This window comes from Thamnophis elegans, chromosome 5, assembly GCF_009769535.1.
Source record: "Thamnophis elegans isolate rThaEle1 chromosome 5, rThaEle1.pri, whole genome shotgun sequence".
Taxonomy (NCBI): domain Eukaryota; kingdom Metazoa; phylum Chordata; class Lepidosauria; order Squamata; family Colubridae; genus Thamnophis; species Thamnophis elegans.
In genome coordinates this window covers 33,892,584-33,910,442 of record NC_045545.1, presented here as the reverse complement: position 1 = coordinate 33,910,442, position 17,859 = coordinate 33,892,584, and the positions used below count along the sequence as shown (strand labels likewise).

The 17,859-nt window shown below is 48.0% G+C and overlaps 1 protein-coding gene across 3 annotated transcripts in view; it reads left to right on the top strand.

Annotated features, from left to right (window-relative positions):
- Positions 1–17,859, top strand: part of ZFYVE9 (zinc finger FYVE-type containing 9) — a 94,985-nt gene that overhangs the window by 65,637 nt on the left and 11,489 nt on the right. For all 3 annotated transcript variants that reach the window (XM_032218694.1, XM_032218693.1, XM_032218695.1), the window contains exons 12-16: positions 565–647; positions 1,460–1,564; positions 10,132–10,282; positions 16,777–16,857; positions 17,557–17,719. In XM_032218694.1, coding sequence (XP_032074585.1) covers positions 565–647; positions 1,460–1,564; positions 10,132–10,282; positions 16,777–16,857; positions 17,557–17,719 — 583 coding nt within the window. The remainder of the gene's footprint in view (positions 1–564; positions 648–1,459; positions 1,565–10,131; positions 10,283–16,776; positions 16,858–17,556; positions 17,720–17,859) is intronic.

Genomic DNA, 17,859 nt, shown 5'->3' with positions numbered 1-17,859 from the left:
TTTTAAATAAATAATATTTCATGTTTTTTTCTTTATGTATGTGTGCTTATTACACATTTATTTTTTATTTATTACACATAAGAATTACAACAAGGCAAATTCAGCCAACTATATTAGTAGCATATTTATTAATGAATATAGGGATTGAGACAGTTTGTTTTCTGGCCTCCATTCAGTGTTTCTTTTGTACGTGTAATTATTGAAGAGGCAAATGAATCTTAAACCAATTTAATGATTAAATATAGATAAAAAGACTGGTTCGTATTTGCAGTTGTTGTGTGTAATACATAGCAAGTGCTGCGGCAAAAAGCTGATATTTTAACCCAATATACCTCTGGCGTTTTAACTCAGCACAAGGCACATTTATTTTAATAAAAGTTCTTGCTTAACCGAGCACTAAAACAATATGATTCCAGTTGCCTATTTATGTGTGATAATATAATAATAGCTATTCTTTTACTAAGCTTGTTAATCTTCTATGTCTACTTTTCTAGCAACATATATAAAGCTGTTTAAGTAAACATTTCAGAAACTAAATATGAATTTTTGGGGGGTTCTTTTTAGTATATCCATGTCCACTTTTCAGTGTCAGATTTCGTAAGCCATTGTTTGGTGAGACTGGTCACACTATTATGAATCTTCTTGCAGTAAGTGATAATTATAAATATTTATTTTTCCTTTGCTCTGCCATATTTAATAAAGAAACTGTATGTTTTGGTATTCTCATTTACATGTACACTTATGTTAAAAATTCCAGAATTGGATTACAGGCTTTTTCTTTTATTTGTGTATATATTATTAAATGTATGACCTTAAACGTATCTTAAGATTTGAATTGTATCTTCCTATAGCTAAAGATATACCACTCATATTAGATACACTCATGTTAAGGTGTAAATAAAGGAAGATGTTTTAATGGTATTTCTAAATTCAGAAGACATAGGTATGTTGCCTAAGTAAAACTGTTGCTTTCTGGAACCAAAATAATACTTGGGTATATCTTTTTCTACATTTAAAAGATTGGTGCTAAATTTAAATTCATTCATGCTAAACAAACAGTGTAGTCTCAGTATTCCAAAGCAGAGTTTCGGAAGAAAGGTTGGGTGGGAGGAAATAGCTAGTCACATATAGGTACTACCTTTCTATTATCAGCTAAGCAAGAGGCATCTTGTTTCACTCATCAGTTCAATATCTTAATTTAATTCTGTTGTACAGTTGTCATTTAAGTATCTCACTGGAAATGATTTGTTATCATTTATATATCTTTGATTTTTCATATTGCCTCTGAAATCAGCTGTATGTTTTGTTATTATTTACAGAATAATAAGATGGCAGTTATTACAATAGAATGTAATGCAGCATGCTTTAAAATATTTCTGTAAATTCATAATATATGAAATGTTAAAAGTTTAATTATGATCAGCAGCTATCATGATTTTGGTTATTCTCTGTGTGGCAGGACTTCAGGAATTACCAATATACATTACCAGTTGTCCAAGGCTTAGTGGTTGATATGGAAGTCAGAAAAACAAGCATAAAAATTCCCAGTAATAGATACAATGAGGTATGTGGCATAAATAGATATAGAATATACTTAGTTTTGAAATCCACTACAAAGATAGTTTTATTAAATTAAATTCTTATTCATATTACTGTTGTCTAAGTGCTTATTTTAAAAAATGACTTGTTTTACTATACTTTACAAGTAAATCCTTTTTGAATTAATATACCTGGTAAATATACTACCAAATGATGAATAATATTTGTGTTTTAAAGACTGTCGGAGAAAAATATATAAAAATAATTTAGCATTACCTTTGGCATGATTTTGTTAAGGGTTTCCAATGATGAATTAAATTTGTGAACTGTTTATTGTTTATCTATAATCCTATAGTACTGTATCCCTTAATGTAATCTGAATATTTAAGATCTGTTTAAATAAACAACACCCAAACTTGCCATGTCACACATTGAGCCACCAGTCACTATTTTTTTTTTGGGGGGGGGGGGAGTATGTGATGCTTAGAATTAGTGAATAGTGGCACCTTTTTTGTCAGAACAATTTCAGCCAAACATTTTCCATGCCTGTTGATCAATCTTACATATTAGCTCATCTTGGAGATAGTTAGACCTACAGTATTGTTCTTTGCTGCTTCAAGTCATTGGTGTTTGTGGGTTATATTGCATGAATTATTCACTTCAGTTCATGCTATAGTATTTCAAATTGGTTTAAGGTCAGTCATTCCAAAGTGTGGAATTTCTTGTGCCTGGACATTACATTTTAGTGTAAATTTATTCATGCATTTAAGATTGTAGTCTATCTGTATGACTCACATGTATTTAAATGTTATCTTATCAATGGATAAGATAAAAGTCATATTGTCCTGTAGAAATTGCAGATACAATCTAGACACCATTGATTCCCTTGATTACTAGCAATTTTATTTTCCTCATCATACATTATGGTTGGTATGATGTTCTATTGTTAGAAAGCAGTGTTTTGTTCCTTGAATATGGATCAAGAAAGGGCAAAGCCTCTGGCAGTGATACTACTGCCATTTCAACCATGTGAGCACTGATGATATTTTTTTGAAGTTTGCAGAAATCTCTCTTAATCAATGATTCACTTCCACTTCATGAAGAGTAAACTCTAATTGTGAGATCTCTCACTCAGTGTCTCATAGCCTTCTCCTGTGTGCTGCTTGGGGAATCCAAGCATGGGTTAACTTTGTCCATTAGCCTAGAGACTGAGTTATGTAAATTGGTGACCACGCCTCCTCTGACTGGATGGGTCAGTTTTTTAACTCAGTCCAGCCAGAAGAGACGTATACCAATTTTCTCCAGACTACTGAGACAAATTTATGCTTCAGCTTGGATTCTGCAAGTGGATGATTGTGACTGTGTCTTTAACTTGTTATTGTGAGGCAAGGGAAAGGCGGCAGTTCGCTGCCTGCCCAGTCCTTCCGTCCCTTATTCTTTTGTGGCAGGTAATTTCCTGGCTTTTGCAGCCGTTACTTTTGGGGCTTGAAAGCAGGCTCTTGGAGCCATTGGCTTGAGGCTTGTCGGCAGGCTATCGAGGCCGTTGTTTGGGGCTTGATGAATGGGCTGCCACGACGAAGTTATTGCCGTTAGCTCCGCGGCCCACGCCTAAAGCCTCCCAGTCACGTCGGATGTCCGGGAGACACCCGCAGTTCGTGGCGCGGTTTATCCGGAAGCAGCTGCGTACCACCCGCCGTTCGCGGCGTGGTTTATCCAGCTCCTTGGTCACTGTTCGTGCCGGGAGTGCGCTGCCAATGCCGCTGAATCGCTCCACGTTGTGGAGTCTAAGGGCGGTTTGCTGGCTGAAGGGCAGGTTTAAATTTGGTGCCCGAGTTGCGGTCGCCATTTTGGGGCCGTTTTTAGCGCACGTGCCCTAAGCAGCCGAGATCGGGGCGTTGTATTTCTTCGCGCCCAAAAGGCTGCTGAGTCATTGCCTCTCCCACTTCCCTCACTTCGGTCCTGGTCGCCCTGGTGAGAGGATCGTGCTACCTTTGCTGACCACGCGGCCCGCCTTTCTTGCATAGTAAAACCTGTGCTTTTTGTGCTCTTTGAGTCTTTTCACTTCTAAAGTTACAATGGCCAACCAATCCACCTCAGGAGGTACAGTAGAGCCCTCTACCGATGCCCAGCATTCTGCCCAAGCGGGGGTTAGCTTGAGGCCTGGCAGGGCCGCCTCTAGAGCCACCAGTCAGAGGCCCAGGGAGACCTCCGGGGCTCAGGATAAGGCCCATAAGAAAAAGGACAAATCCAAAACAGCACCTAAGGTCTCTGGGGAGGGTAGGAATGCTCCCCCCACGCTATTGCCTCAGCGTGTTTCACCAGCTCCTATTCCGCAGCCAGCAGGACACCAGGCCTGGTCTCCTGATCGCCCCCTGCCTCCTATTTCTGAGGCTGGGGGGTGGGGTTGGGGATCCAACTTCTCCCAGTCATTACTGAGACCCATGTGGTCTCGGCCTACTCGCTGCCACGTGCTGGGCCTTCTGCCACCTTAACTCCTACTGCTGCAGGCCTGAGGCCTATGGAAGGCCATGATCAGGCCTATGGAAGGCCATGATCAGGGCCTCCAGACCTTTACCAGATGATTTCTGCAGCTATATCCAGGGAGGTGGATGCTGAATTGCTCCGTAGGAATCAGGCCCCTGTTGTTGCCAGCGCCCAAGGTGGGCCTACTCTCCAGGCTCCACAAGTAGATCTCCCTGATCTTCCAGCTGGGCCTTCTTCACCTCTTCCCTCTACTTACAGCGAGGATTCAGCCTTGGTGGAGGAAGGGGAAGTGATAGATAGGGATTTCTCTCATGATGAAGGCCTGATATTTGATCAGCCTAATTCCTCTGGCCTGTTTCGTCCCATGCTATTCAAGTCCCTCTTATATAAGGCTAAGGCCACTACCCATATGGGGGAGGTGGCCCCTAAGGACAGTTCTGCAGTAGGCCTTGATACTACCGAGCGCCTCTTTGCTGAACCAGTCTCACTGCAGGAGGTTATTCCTTCTCCAAAGCTCTTTCTGGATCTTATTCAAAAGCAATGGGACCAACCGACTGCGGTTGCCCCACCCAGCAATGGGGACAGGAAACTATACATTTCCACTCCTGACTTGGAAGGTATTTTGCAATTCCCAACTGTGAATCAGCCAGTAGCTGCCCTAGCCTCCCCCGCTCTAATTCCATCAGAAATTTCTGAAGGCTTGAAGGTAGAGGATCGTAAAACTGAGACTGTCATTTGTAAGACCCCCCAGGCTGCGGCTTGGGCCTTACATGCTGCTACTGCGGCATCGTTCTTTAATAGAACTTCCGTACTTTGGCTCAAACAGTTGCAGGAGAGACTGGCCCCTGATGAGGTGCGTCTTCACCAAGACGTCATCAAGATTATGGCTGCCCTGGAATTCTCGGCAGATGCCACTCTTAATGTGGCCAAGTTCGCTTCTCGAGCTGTGGTGTCCAATGTGGCGTCTAGACGCCTGTTGTGGCTCCGCCATTGGCAGGCGGATGTTAAGTCTAAATGGCGCCTGGCGTCCACACCCTTCAAGGGCGGTGCATTATTTGGATCCGTCCTTGACCCCATACTCATAGAGACCAGGGACAAATGCAAGGTTCTCCCCTCCACTGGGGGGTGCAATAACAGGAGACAGCAGCCATATAACAGATGGCACTCCTTTCGAGGCGGTTACTCTGGATACACAGCGGCTCCCTTTGTTCCCCACTACAACAGGGCCTTTCACCAGCCACAGGACCACGGCCAGGACCGTGCGGGGGCCAGGGATAGGGGGCACCAGCAACATCAGGCGCAATCCCACAACAGGAGGTCATTTCGTGGATCTGGGAACCGGTCCTTTTGGAGGTACCGGTGACTCCCACGGGGAGGAGCCAGTGGGCGGGCGTCTCCTGGCCTTCGCTCATCAGTGGGCGGAGACCACGTCCGACGCCTGGGCCCTTCAGGTGGTGAGGCTGGACCTCACCCTAGAGTTTCTCTCCATCCCCCCGAGACGTTTCATCAGGTGCCCCGTCCCCAGATGCTCAGTGAAGCGGCGTCTCATGGAGGCCGAAATACATCATCTCATCTCCATCAGCGCCATAGAACCAGTTCCAAAAGGGCAGGAAGGTTTTACTCAATCTTATTCCTGGTACCCAAGAACTCAGGGGGATGGCGGGCCATTCTAGATCTGAAAAGACTCAATTGGTACATCAAGTATCAAAAGTTCAAAATGCAGTCCTTAAAGAGCATCCTGGCATCCATCCGCCAGGGCGACATGATGACATCAGTCGACATCAAAGAGGCGTACCTCCATGTGCCCATCCATCCGGCACATCGGAGGTTTCTTCACTTCCATTTTGCGGACCATCATTTCCAATACCGGGTCTTGCCCTTCGGTCTTTCCTCAGCCCCTCGCACCTTTACCAAGCTCCTAGCGGTTGTGGCGGCTTCGCTTCACTCGGTCCCGGTGAGAGTGAATTGTTACTTAGACGACATCTTGGTCCTGTTGCCGTCTCGGGAACAGGCCCTATGGGATCTGCAAGTAACAATGGACTCCCTGCGGAGGCACGGCTTCGTACTGAACCTCCCCAAGAGTCATCTGCAGCCAACTACATCGCTGCTCCACTTAGGGACCATCATCAATTCTGCCACGTGCGAGGTCTTCCTGTCCCTGGAAACACGACAGAGCATCCAGCGACTGGCAGCTCAGGTGTCAGCTCTGCGACTTGTGTCCTTGGCCCTACTCTCTCAACTGTTAGGGAAGATGATTTCCTACATCAACATCGTTCCCTGGGCCAGGTTCCACGCACGTCCGCTGCAATGGTTCCTGCTCCCCTATCAGAGGTCTCACACCAGCCACTCACAAATCAAAGTTCAGCTACTGCCCAAACCTCTGAGATCCCTTCGGTGGTGGGCATCTTCCAAGCTCCTCAAAGGGTGCCCGTTCAAGGAGCCAGACCGCATTCAAGTTACGACGGATGCCAGCCTCTTCGGATGGGGAGGCCACGCTCTGAATTGGGTGGCGCAGGGTCGTTGGTCGGCTCAGGAGCTCACCAACAGCATCAATTGGCTAGAGTTCCGGGCCATCCGGCTGGCCCTGCGAGAGTTCCAGGACATTGTGAGTCACAACCATGTGCTGATCCTGACCGACAATGTGGCCTCCAAGGCGCATGTCAATCGCCAAGGGGGCATGCATTCCAGGGCTCTCATGTTGGAGGCAGAGAAATTGCATCATTGGGCGGAGTTCAGACTGCTGTCCCTTCGGGCGGAACACATATCGGACGACTCCACCGTCCAGGCGGATTGGCTGAGCAGGGCCACAGTGGATCATGCAGAGTGGCAACTCCACCCCGACCTCTTCCAGCAGCTCTCTCGCTGGTTCAGCGTTTTTAAAGTCTTCAACTTGAGGCCCAGTTTTTCCACCATAGCAGGGTTGATCATTGAGCGGGAACAGCCTGAGTCAAGTAGGGCGGAAAGGCATTCAGGCCCCCCATCGGGCAGAACTCTCAATTCTACGGGGATTAGCATAGGGCCTTTGTTTGAACACACACAGCGAGGTGAGGCGTCGTCATCGGAGTCATCAGAGGAGCTGGTGCAGGCATCCGCTTCTCCCTCCAAAGCCTGGCTGAAGGGGGGGGGGTGGAATCAACGGCAAACACAGCTTCTTTCTTCTTCTTATCTGAGAGCTTGGTGGATTTCCCCTCCCGCTTGGAAGGGGTTAGGGCGGTGGGCAGCTGGGCACGGCATTCAGGAGCGCGATGACCAAGTTTCCCACAACAAAAGCAAGTAAACGGCTTGGATTTTCCAGAAGGGCCTCCCCTCCCCTCGCCTCTGCCTCCGAAAGGGGTTTTGCGGCTTGGGGGGGAAGATTTCGCAGCTTTCTCCTTTTTCTTCTGCCTCTCCTACCTAGCACATTTGAGCCTTATTAAATCCAGTTCAATGTCGGCCGCGTTTTCAAACCAAACAGTTAAGCGTTTGGGAAGGTTGCGATTAACACATTGTTGATAAATATCTTCATCCAAGCCCAAAGCAAATTTGTCCAAGAGGGCTTCTTCACCCCACCCCCTCATGTAATTACAAAGGTGTTGAAACTCCTGAATGTACTCGGACACTGGCCTGTCCTCCTGCGCGAGGGTCATAAATTTCAGTTTGCCCCGTTTCTCAGTCGGGGGGTCATCAAACCGCCTCTTGAAAGCTCCCATAAACGCATTGAAATTCCTCAGGAGGGGGGAGTTTGATTGGTGTAATCCTGTTCCCCAGTCAGAGGCCTCCCCGTCTAATGCAAGCAAAATCATCCTTACTCTCAAGGTATCTCAGTCAAAATTGGGCCCATAGATTTCCATATAATTATAGACTTGCATGATGAAAGACCCCAGCTTCTTAGGGTTTCCATCAAATTTTACAGGCAATGGGGGGACTTTAGCCATTCTGCGTCTTCTGGGGAGTGGCGCCCATGGTCTGGCAGCATCCCTGGCAGGGGTGAGGGTGAAGCTGCTCGTGGGTTTTTTCGCTCCCATCCCCTCTTGGCCTCTTCGCCTTCCCCAAAACTTAGCCCAGAGTACCTGTGTTCCAAGTAATCAGGTTGATCTCTTTCCTGGGGTCTTCGTTCGGCTGCCACCAACGGCCTTTCCTGGTGTTTCCTCCTGGTAACGGCCGCATACCAGGTTGCCCCCTCCTCTCTTTGTCCCACCGACAAAGACCAACGGGGGGGACTAGCAGGGCACGATATCTCCAGCTGAGCCAATTCTTTAGGAAACAAGATATCAGTGGCCTCTTTTTCTTTTTCACCATCACTTATTGGCGCAGACATTTTTTTTTCTCTGTTCTGCCTCCTTTGTAGTTTTTGCACCTCCCACGGTAGATTGTAGTCTCCTGGAAAGGTGTAGATGAGACTTCGCTAACTGTCAGATCCTCTCCATTTATTAATTAGGAAAGAAAGACCATGAGACTCCATTCGTAGAAATCAAATGTACTTTTACTAATTAAAATGGTTAAAGTCAATGCATAGCGAAGTCTGGTTAATTAGGCGCGAAAGCAGTTGATATATAGACTAGCCCATTCCCCACCCCTTGGCATCACAGTCCCAGCCCAATCATAAGTCTTTCAAGTGTCAGGTGTGAGATAACTTCAAAAGGCATCACGAAGATGGAATGTCGGTGCCGTTAGTCCAGGCGGGAAACACCCACGCATGCGCAGTCCGAACAGTCGGTGAAACTCCAGAACTTTCCTCCAGCACAATGAGTAACCCCTCCCAAATACCATGCCCTCCCTCCCTGTTTCATGGCAGCTGAAGCGACAGCAAAGCAGAAGCTGACATGGCCTTTCTACCAAAAGTCAACACGTTATTCCACAGGGCTCAGGAGCTCGTCCTTCCGGACTTTTGCCCCAACCCTTCTCATCTGCAGGAACGCCAGTGGCATCACCTGGATGTGCGCAGGACTCTTTGTCGCTACGTGAAATGCACTGCATCCTTCAGGCGATCAGAAGCGCTTTTTGTGTCCTTTCAACCGTCATCCATGGGACAGAAGGTGTCTTCCCATACCATAGGCCGATGGTTGAAGGCGTGCATCGCTCTTGCATATGACAGCCAATCTCGTCCGGTCCCCAGACGTATCACTCCTCATTCTACCAGAAGTGCGGCCACCACGGCAGCCTGGGCCACACAAGCTTCGGTGGAAGAAATCTGCAGAGCGGCTACCTGGTTGACGCCATCGCCGTTCATCCGACACTACAGGGTTGACGTGTATGCCTCGGCCGAGACTTCCTTTGGGCGGCAAGTTTTGCAGCGGGTGCTCCCCTCCTCAGGGGACCCTGGCCAGCCTAGCGCCCGCCCTGAATCTTAATTGCTTTGGCATGTCCTATGCTTGGATTCCCCAAGCAGCACACAGGAGAACGACCATTGACTTACCTGAACGGTCCTTCTATGTGTGCTGCGAGGGGAATCCAAACCCGCCCGCAGCTGCGGCTGGCCAGGGCTGTCGTGACATTGACTATGACTGACTCTTACCTGACTTATGACTTGACTTGCTATGAAGTGACTTTCCGACTTTTTGGGCTACGGCCATCATTGACATTGCTATACATCATTAACCGTCTGACTTCGTACAAAACTGACCCATCCAGTCAGAGGAGGCATGGTCACCAATTTACATAACTCAGTCTCTAGGCTAATGGACAAAGTTAACCCATGCTTGGATTCCCCTCGCAGCACACATAGAAGGACCGTTCAGGTAAGTCAACGGTCGATCTGATTGGAACATTTAACCAATTCAGCCTTTGTAAGAGAACTGATTATCTTCCATTCATATACTTTATCCAACAAAGAAAATGAATGTGGCTCAGGTTATTCATCAGAGGGGAAGAGGTGGGTCAGGGTTTTGGATGTTGTTTGTTTAACCAGCGTCCAAAAGTATTTAGATGAAGCTCTGATCACGTAATAGAACTCTGTAGATCAATATTATGAAAACTTTCAAAGGATGTATAATAATTCAACACTGTATATATTGCCCTCAAGGAATAATCCTGGGGTGATATTTTTCAAAGTATCAAAATGTTTGTCTTTAAGTCACAGCCCATATTACACATTAATGGCAGATGCTCTATTTTGGGTATTTGTTGCAGATGATGAAAGCCATGAACAAATCTAATGAGCATGTTTTAGCAGGCGGTGCATGCTTCAATGAGAGAGCAGACTCCCATCTGGTTTGTGTGCAGAATGATGATGGCAACTATCAAACTCAGGCCATCAGTATTCATAATCAACCAAGGAAGGGTGAGAGTTGTTGACAGTGTTTTCTGTATAAATGCTGATTTCTTCAATGATTTCTTTTAGTTTTTAAAGCTGCTATTTAGTCTTTAATTTCATAAGAATGTGAAATACAAAGGCAGAATTTGCAGGTTTTTAAATTAGACTTCATCAGACTTCAATTATTTCTTGATGTTGGAATTTTGGCACTGGACTTTAAGTTTGTTGAATTTTGATACTGCACTAATTCTGCTTGTTTCCCGTTGTCTTAAAATTAAAGCATCATTAAGGAACATTTTTAAAAACTTGCCAGAATAAGACTTGTGCTATCTTTCTCTAATAGAATCTTTAAATTTGTGTATTATTTTTTTGTAATCTTATCTTTCTCCAGTGCACTGCTCAGAGAGCCCAAATGCTGGGTTAACACAGCCTATCTGCCCTTGGACTGAGTGATGTTTTTCTTGACCACGCCTCCCTTTGCCTGCACATGCTCAATTCGAAAACTCAGTCCGCCCGAGTTAGGGCTGTTTTGGGAGAGCTCCAGTCTAAGAGCAGAAAGGCTGGAAAAAGTTTCCCAATTTGGACCACGTTTAAATTCTCAGATAGAGGAAATCACGCTTCTACATCAGGTCTGTCTATTTACCTCCAGTGAGGCTTCCTTCGCTTTAAGAGAAGGGCTGCCGGGTTTCCCTGCTGTTGCTAATTGCAAGCACTGCAGGGGGTTGGAAAGGCTTGCACAGTGGGGGCTGGCTAGCAAGGGAGCAATTAGTGGGATAAACCAAGTTCCCTGTTGGAACAGGGGCGTCCCAGGGGGAGGAAAAGTACAGCAAGGCTCTGAGAAGGCTCTAAAGCAGGTGAGCCGGATTGCTAGGATTCCCTTGCCTGCTCCATTTTGCCCGGCAACAGCAGCGACGGCTGGAGCCTTCGCGCGCCTTTCAGGGCTGGAAAGAGCGGGAAGCGGCTGCGTGCGCACCCCCCGCCATTTTGGATCGCTCCGACTCACTGGGCAGAGCGGCAGAGCTCAGAGCGTGCTAGGAACAAGGCAGCAAGAAGAGCCCAGCCAGCCAACGGAGCCTCAGCGAGCCCTCAACGACTGCAGAACGCCGCGGGGAGGCTGGGGGCTAGTCTGGGAAGCCAGCTAGTCTCTCCCTCCGGAAAATAAGCTAAGTCTCGGGGAACCGAGGGCGGTGGGAGGAAGGAAATCCGACCCCAAGGCGGCCCTTCCCTCCTGGAGATTCTGCCAGCGCTTTTGGACTGCAAAGGCCAGCGCGTGCCCATCCCAACTCCAGCCATCTTCCAGGCCTCGTGGGGACCTGAAATGGCTGAGGAATGCAGGGAGGCCTTAGGGGATCACGTGGGGCCCTCCAGCAAGCGCTGCAAGCTGGATCCCTCTGTAAATAAAGGCAAAGGGCACAAAGGCTCACTTGAAAGGTCTTCTCCAAGAGCCACAGTGGATCCCAGGGAGGTTTCAAGGCCCCTTCAGCCAGAACCTAGCCCAGACCGTCGCAGCAGGGAGTCAGCTTCCCCTGATCGTGAGGCCCAATCCCCCGGGGACAGTGAATTCTTGTCTGGGGATAACTATGCATCCAGGGATCCATCTCCTGAAGCATCTTGGGGTACCCCGACTCCCCTAGCTCCTCCATCGGAGAGGAACGAGATTCTGTCCAGAATTCCCCCTTTGGGAAGGGTGGATCCAGCTCAGGCAGGCCTAGCCAGCGCAGGCCCAGTAAGCAAGAGAAAAAAAGGGGAAAAAGTCCTGCTCTCTCGGATGAAATGAGGGAGGTAATTGCCTTAGCCATCTCCCAAGGGATAGCTGAGGGCATTAAGCGCAAGGGCTCTCGCAAGGGCAAGGCCCCAAAGGAGAAATGCAAACCTCGGGCCTCCACCTCTAAGGAGCCTGTATCCTCCTCCCCATCTTCAAGCCCCTCTCACTCTGGGTTATCAAGTTCTGAGCAGGAAGAAGGGGAGATTTTCGCCCTTTCCGAAGACGAAAACCCCACCCCTGACAAGCCAAAATTCTCTGGCCTATTCAACCGTCATTATTCAAGTCTATCTTGCACAAAGCCATGACGGCCACAGAGTTAGGCCCCACTTCCAGACCTGAGGCCTCTCAGGCTTCCACTTCCAAGGATCTTAAGCATGGGTTGTTCAAAGAGACAAACCCCAGTGGGGGGGATAGAACTCTATATGCAGTAGAAGATAAAATGGAGGAAATCCTCAAATTCCCAGAAGTAGATGCCCTAGTCGTGTCTCTGACTTCCAATTCCAACCTGCCAGCTGAGCTCCTAGAGGGACTTAAGGCAGAAGATAAGAGGTCAGAAAAGGCATGTCAGAAAACACACATGGCGTCTGCCTGGGCCATCAAGGCATCCACCTCTGCCTCCTTTTTTTATTAGGGCCACCCTATTCTGGCTGCGCCAACTCAGGTCCAGACCCCCGCCCAGGAAATCTAGGTGGCGCCATGAGCTAACCAAGATTATTACCGCTGTCGAGTATTCGGCGGATGCCACCTTGACAGCAGCAAAATTCTCTTCCAGAGCTCTAGCTTCCAATATCACCTCCCGCCGCCTCCTATGGCTCAGGCACTGGCAGGCCGAAATGAAGGCTAAATGGAAGCTGGCATCGGCCCCATTTAAAGGGGGCTTTCTGTTTGGAGAGGCCCTGGACAAGTTTGTCACCGAAACCAAGGACAAACGCAAGATCCTTCCGGCAACCTTTAAAAGGGGTGACCGGAAACGGGCGGGGTCCTTTCGTAAGAGACCCTACAGGAGCCAGGAAACAGGACAATCTTCTCACCCTTCCCCCTATCAGAGGCCCTTTCAGGCAGGGGGGGATAGGCACCAAGACAGATCCTTCGGGGCTCGTGCCAACCAATCCCAGTCTTCCTTCGGAGACCATTCCGAGGAGGAGGAAAAAACAGTGGTGGATCCCGGCCCTTTCGTAAGGGAAAGTGACGGTCACAGGGATCCCCCCATCGGGGGTCGGCTACGGCTGTATGCCGACAGGTGGGAGGAGATAACATCGGACAAGTGGGTCCTCAACACCATTCGCAAGGGCCTTCTCCTGGACTTCCTATCCTTTCCCCAAAGAAAGGTTATCCGCTGTCCTACCCCCAGGAACCCAGAATCTGCCATCTCCTAGAGATAGAGGCGATAGAGCCAGTCCCCAGGGATCAGCAGGGGAGGGGCTTCTATTCGATCCTCTTCCTAGTGCCCAAAAGTTCAGGGGGGTGGAGGGCCATCTTGGACCTCAAGAGCCTAAATCAGCAATCTGGCTTACAAGAGGTTCAAGATGCAGTCACTCCACTCCATCCTGGGCTGTGTGAGGGAGGGGGACCTATTGACATCAATAGATCTCAAAGAGGCCTACCTGCATGTCCCCATCCATGTGGCCCACAGGCGGTTCCTGAGGTTCTACGCGGAAGGGAAGCTTTTCCAGTACAGGGCTCTTCCCTTCGGGCTATCATCTGCGCCCAGAACATTCACCAAAATTCTGGCAGTGCTAGCGGCTCATCTCCGCAACCATCCGGTTCGTCTGGAATGTTATTTAGACGACATAATCATTAACTCTCTCACCACCAAGCAGGCACACCACGATGTTTCTCTAACTGTGCAGACCCTGCAGTACCATGGCTTCTCTGTCAACATGGAGAAGAGCCAGTTCCGACCATCCACCTGTATACAGCACCTGGGTGCGGTCATCAACTCCACCTCCTGCCAGGTATTCTTTCGCCAGACCGGCTGTCGAACCTGAGACGCAGAGTGAAGCACTGCAGCCTTGCCAGGTCGGTACCCATCATTCAGCTGTCCCAGCTCCTAGGGATAATGATCTCGTGCCTGGGGGTGGTTCCCTGGGCTCGCCTTCACGCCAGGGAGCTGCAGTGGTTTCTGCTGCCAGTGCAGAGGGCCAGGAACAGCAACTCACTCAGGCGGGTTCGGCTCCCACGAAAGGTGATCCGGTCTCTGGCATGGTGGAGGTCCAAGGCAGTCAGGAAGGGCTGCCTGTTCAAGGAGCCGGAGAGACTAGTTGTCACCACGGATGCCAGCCTCCTGGGGTGGGGCGCTCACTGTCAGGGCCACCTAGCCCAAGGCCGATGGACTCAGAGGGAGGCCGCCCACAGCATCAATTGGCTGGAACTGAGGGCAGCTCGCCTAGCGCTGAGAAAGTTCGCATCTCTAGTAAGAGGGGCTCATGTACTGTTGATGACAGACAATGTGGCGACAAAAGCGCACATAAACCGGCAAGGGGGCACTCGATCAAAGGCCCTCATGCTCGAGGCAGAAGCGCTGGGCAGGTGGGCGGAACGTCATCTGGCTTCTCTCAGTGCAGATCACATCTCCGGCGTAAGCAACCGGGAAGCAGACTGGCTGAGCCGCCAACGCATCGACCACTCGGAGTGGCGCCTGCACCCGGACCTGTTCCAGCAGATCGTGAGGAGGTTCGGCAAGCCACAGGTAGACCTGTTGCCACACACAACAACACACAGCTCCCACGCTTCTTCAGTCGCTACCACTCGCCCCAGGCGGAGGGAACAAATGCTCTGAGGTCAGCGTGGCCTCAGGGACTTCTGTATGCCTTCCCTCCACTTCCGCTCATCCCTCAAGTGGTGAACAAGCTCCTGACCGAAAGGCAGACCTCATTCTGGTGGCTCCCTTCTGGCCCAGAAGGCCCTGGTACGCAGACCTGGTCAGCCTCTCAGTTCAAAGACCTTGGAGAATCCCCCGGGACAAGATTGCCCTCAGCCAGGGGGCCATCACCCATCCGGAGCCCCAGTGGCTGCAGCTAGCCGTTTGGCACTTGAAGGGGAGCTCCTGAGAAAGCAAAAATTCTCTGACCAGGTCATTCGAACAATCCAAGCGTCCAGGAAGCCCTCTACGACTAGAATCTACGATGCCACCTGGGCCGCCTTTCTCACGGTGGTGCAAGACTAGGAACATAGAGGCCTCCTCAGCCTCGATCCCCCAGACCCTAGACTTTTGCAAGAGGGTCTGGATAAGGGCCTTGCAGTCAGCACCCTCAGACGCCAGGTTGCAGCGTTGTCTACCATCCTGGCAAAGGGCTCCTCTCGCTCGCTGAGTCAGCTCCCCCAGATCAAGAGCTTTCTCAAGGGAGCAGCGAACATCAGCCCTCCAACTGTTCACCGGTATCCGTCATGGGATCTTCCATTTGTGCTTAAGGCCCTGACCAAAGCCCCATTTGAGCCTTTGAAAAAGACCAGTCTGCGCTACCTCACCATCAAAACCGCTTTCCTGGTGGCCATTACATCCGCTCGCAGGGTAGCCGAGCTTGCTGCGCTCTCTGTCAGGGAGGATTTGTGCGTAGTTCACCCGGACAGAGTAATATTGAGACTTGATCCGTCATTTGCTCCGAAAATTAACTCCCTGTTTCACAGGACTCAAGAACTTATTTTGCCCAACTTCTGTCCCCATCCTTCTCACCCTAAGGAGCGTGAGTGGCACAAGCTGGACGTGAGACGGGCCGTGCGCACGTATGTAAAGAGAACAAAGGACTACCGCCGGTCAGAGGCTTTCTTTGTCTCCTTCCTCCCTGCGTCCCTGGGCCGCAAGGTCTCCTCTCACACTGTGGGACGTTGGCTACGTGCTTGCATCAAACTGGCATATGAGCACCAGGGCAAGACGGCTCCGAGACGAATCACCGCTCACTCCACCAGGAGTGCTGCAACGTCTGCAGCCTGGGCAACCCAGGCCTCTATCCTAGACATTTGTAGAGCGGCCACCTGGGCTTCCCCCACGGCCTTTATTAGAAACTATAAGATTGACACCTTTGCCTCAGCCGAAGCCTCCTTGGCAGAAGAGTGTTACAAAGAGTGGCTGAAATGCCAGAGGCTTCGGCGCTTCCCCACCCTGGGACTCAATAGCTTGGGCATGTCCCAGCATTTGGGCTCTCTGAGCAGTGCACTGGAGAAAGACCGTTGGCTTACCTGAACGGTCGTTCTCGGGGCACTGCGAAGAGAGCCCAAACCCACCCGGGTGTTTGTATTTTGAACGATGTGGCTGTATTGACTGTAATTGATTACAGGACGGTTCCTTCGTTTTCGAATTGAGCATGTGCAGGCAAAGGGAGGCGTGGTCAAGAAAAACATCACTCAGTCCAAGGGCAGATAGGCTGTGTTAACCCAGCATTTGGGCTCTCTTCGCAGTGCCCCGAGAACGACCGTTCAGGTAAGCCAACGGCCTTTCTCTGAGCAAAATGATGCATGTGGGTTCATGACCCAAACTAGTAAGCTGTTCAACACTACTAAAACATTTGGATATGGAGTGGAGAATACAATAACAAATGTACATTTTGCAAAACAGAATATAAAATGAGTTAATCATAATCAAGTATCATTTCATCTCTCAAATTTCCCAGAACATTTGTTTGCCTAATATATGTAGTTTATATTTTTGTTTAAACATAGTAGTTGCATAATTTATTTTTTGTTTGGATTGTTCATTGTTTTGTTATTGAATTAAATTTGCCATTTTATATTTACATTTTAATGTGTCTCATTATTGCAGTGACTGGAGCCAGCTTCTTTGTATTTAGTGGAGCTTTAAAATCATCTTCAGGATATATTGCAAAGTCCAGTATTGTAGAAGGTAAGATTTCAGTCCTTTATTTGTTTATTTATAAAAGTATAAATAATCTACTTTCCAAAACAGGTTTTATAAAAAAGCAAGCCAATAACAGATAATAATTGCACAATGATAAAGGTTTACAGAATACACACTATTTTTTTAACCACCCCTATAGAATGATGTTTTTCTAGAGTCTAATCCAGTTCAGCTTTCAAATTCTTGTCAAAATGTATAGTACTATATTATAGGCATGGATGCTATTTCTTGTTCACAAAAATAGATGTAAATGGTCACTGATGACTCTTTTATAGAGTAAGACATATATTTTAGAAAAACAATTGTTTAATGAAGGATTAAATATGTTTTTTTAAATTCTGCATTATTCTTACTTTACCAAATCTGCCATTTCTTTAAAGATGAATATAAAGCTAAGAGTAGATTCAGGTAATAATGGAAATTAATATATCTTATTTATTCATTTTTTATGTTCTTGAATGTTTTTTTACAATGCAACAGGCAAATTCAACACGAGTTCCCAGTTTCTAGCCTGATACCTTAACCATCCCGCCAAACTAGTTCTGCATCTATATAATAATACATAACAATTGACTGAACAAGTCAATGTTCAGTATACTAGGCTCTCCTTTTTCATACTTTACATGCCATTCCCACAAGATATTATGTGTGGAATTTTGTAAGTGCTTGTATCTTCATATGTAGACGGTGTGATGGTACAGATAACAGCTGAAAATATGGACTCTCTGAGGCAAGCTCTGAGGGAGATGAAAGACTTTACAATTTCTTGTGGAAAAATGGATGCTGAAGAACTTCAAGAACATGTGCATATTCAGTGGGTGGATGATGATAAAAACTTCAACAAAGGGTACCAACAACTTTTTATTTTATTTGGTTTTATTGAATTCCTTCACATGTAATGCTGAGTTATAAGTGTTACGTGAACCAACAGGAATCTGTCTGTACATAATTTCTGTTAGAGAATTTTTCCATTCTACTTCTTACATA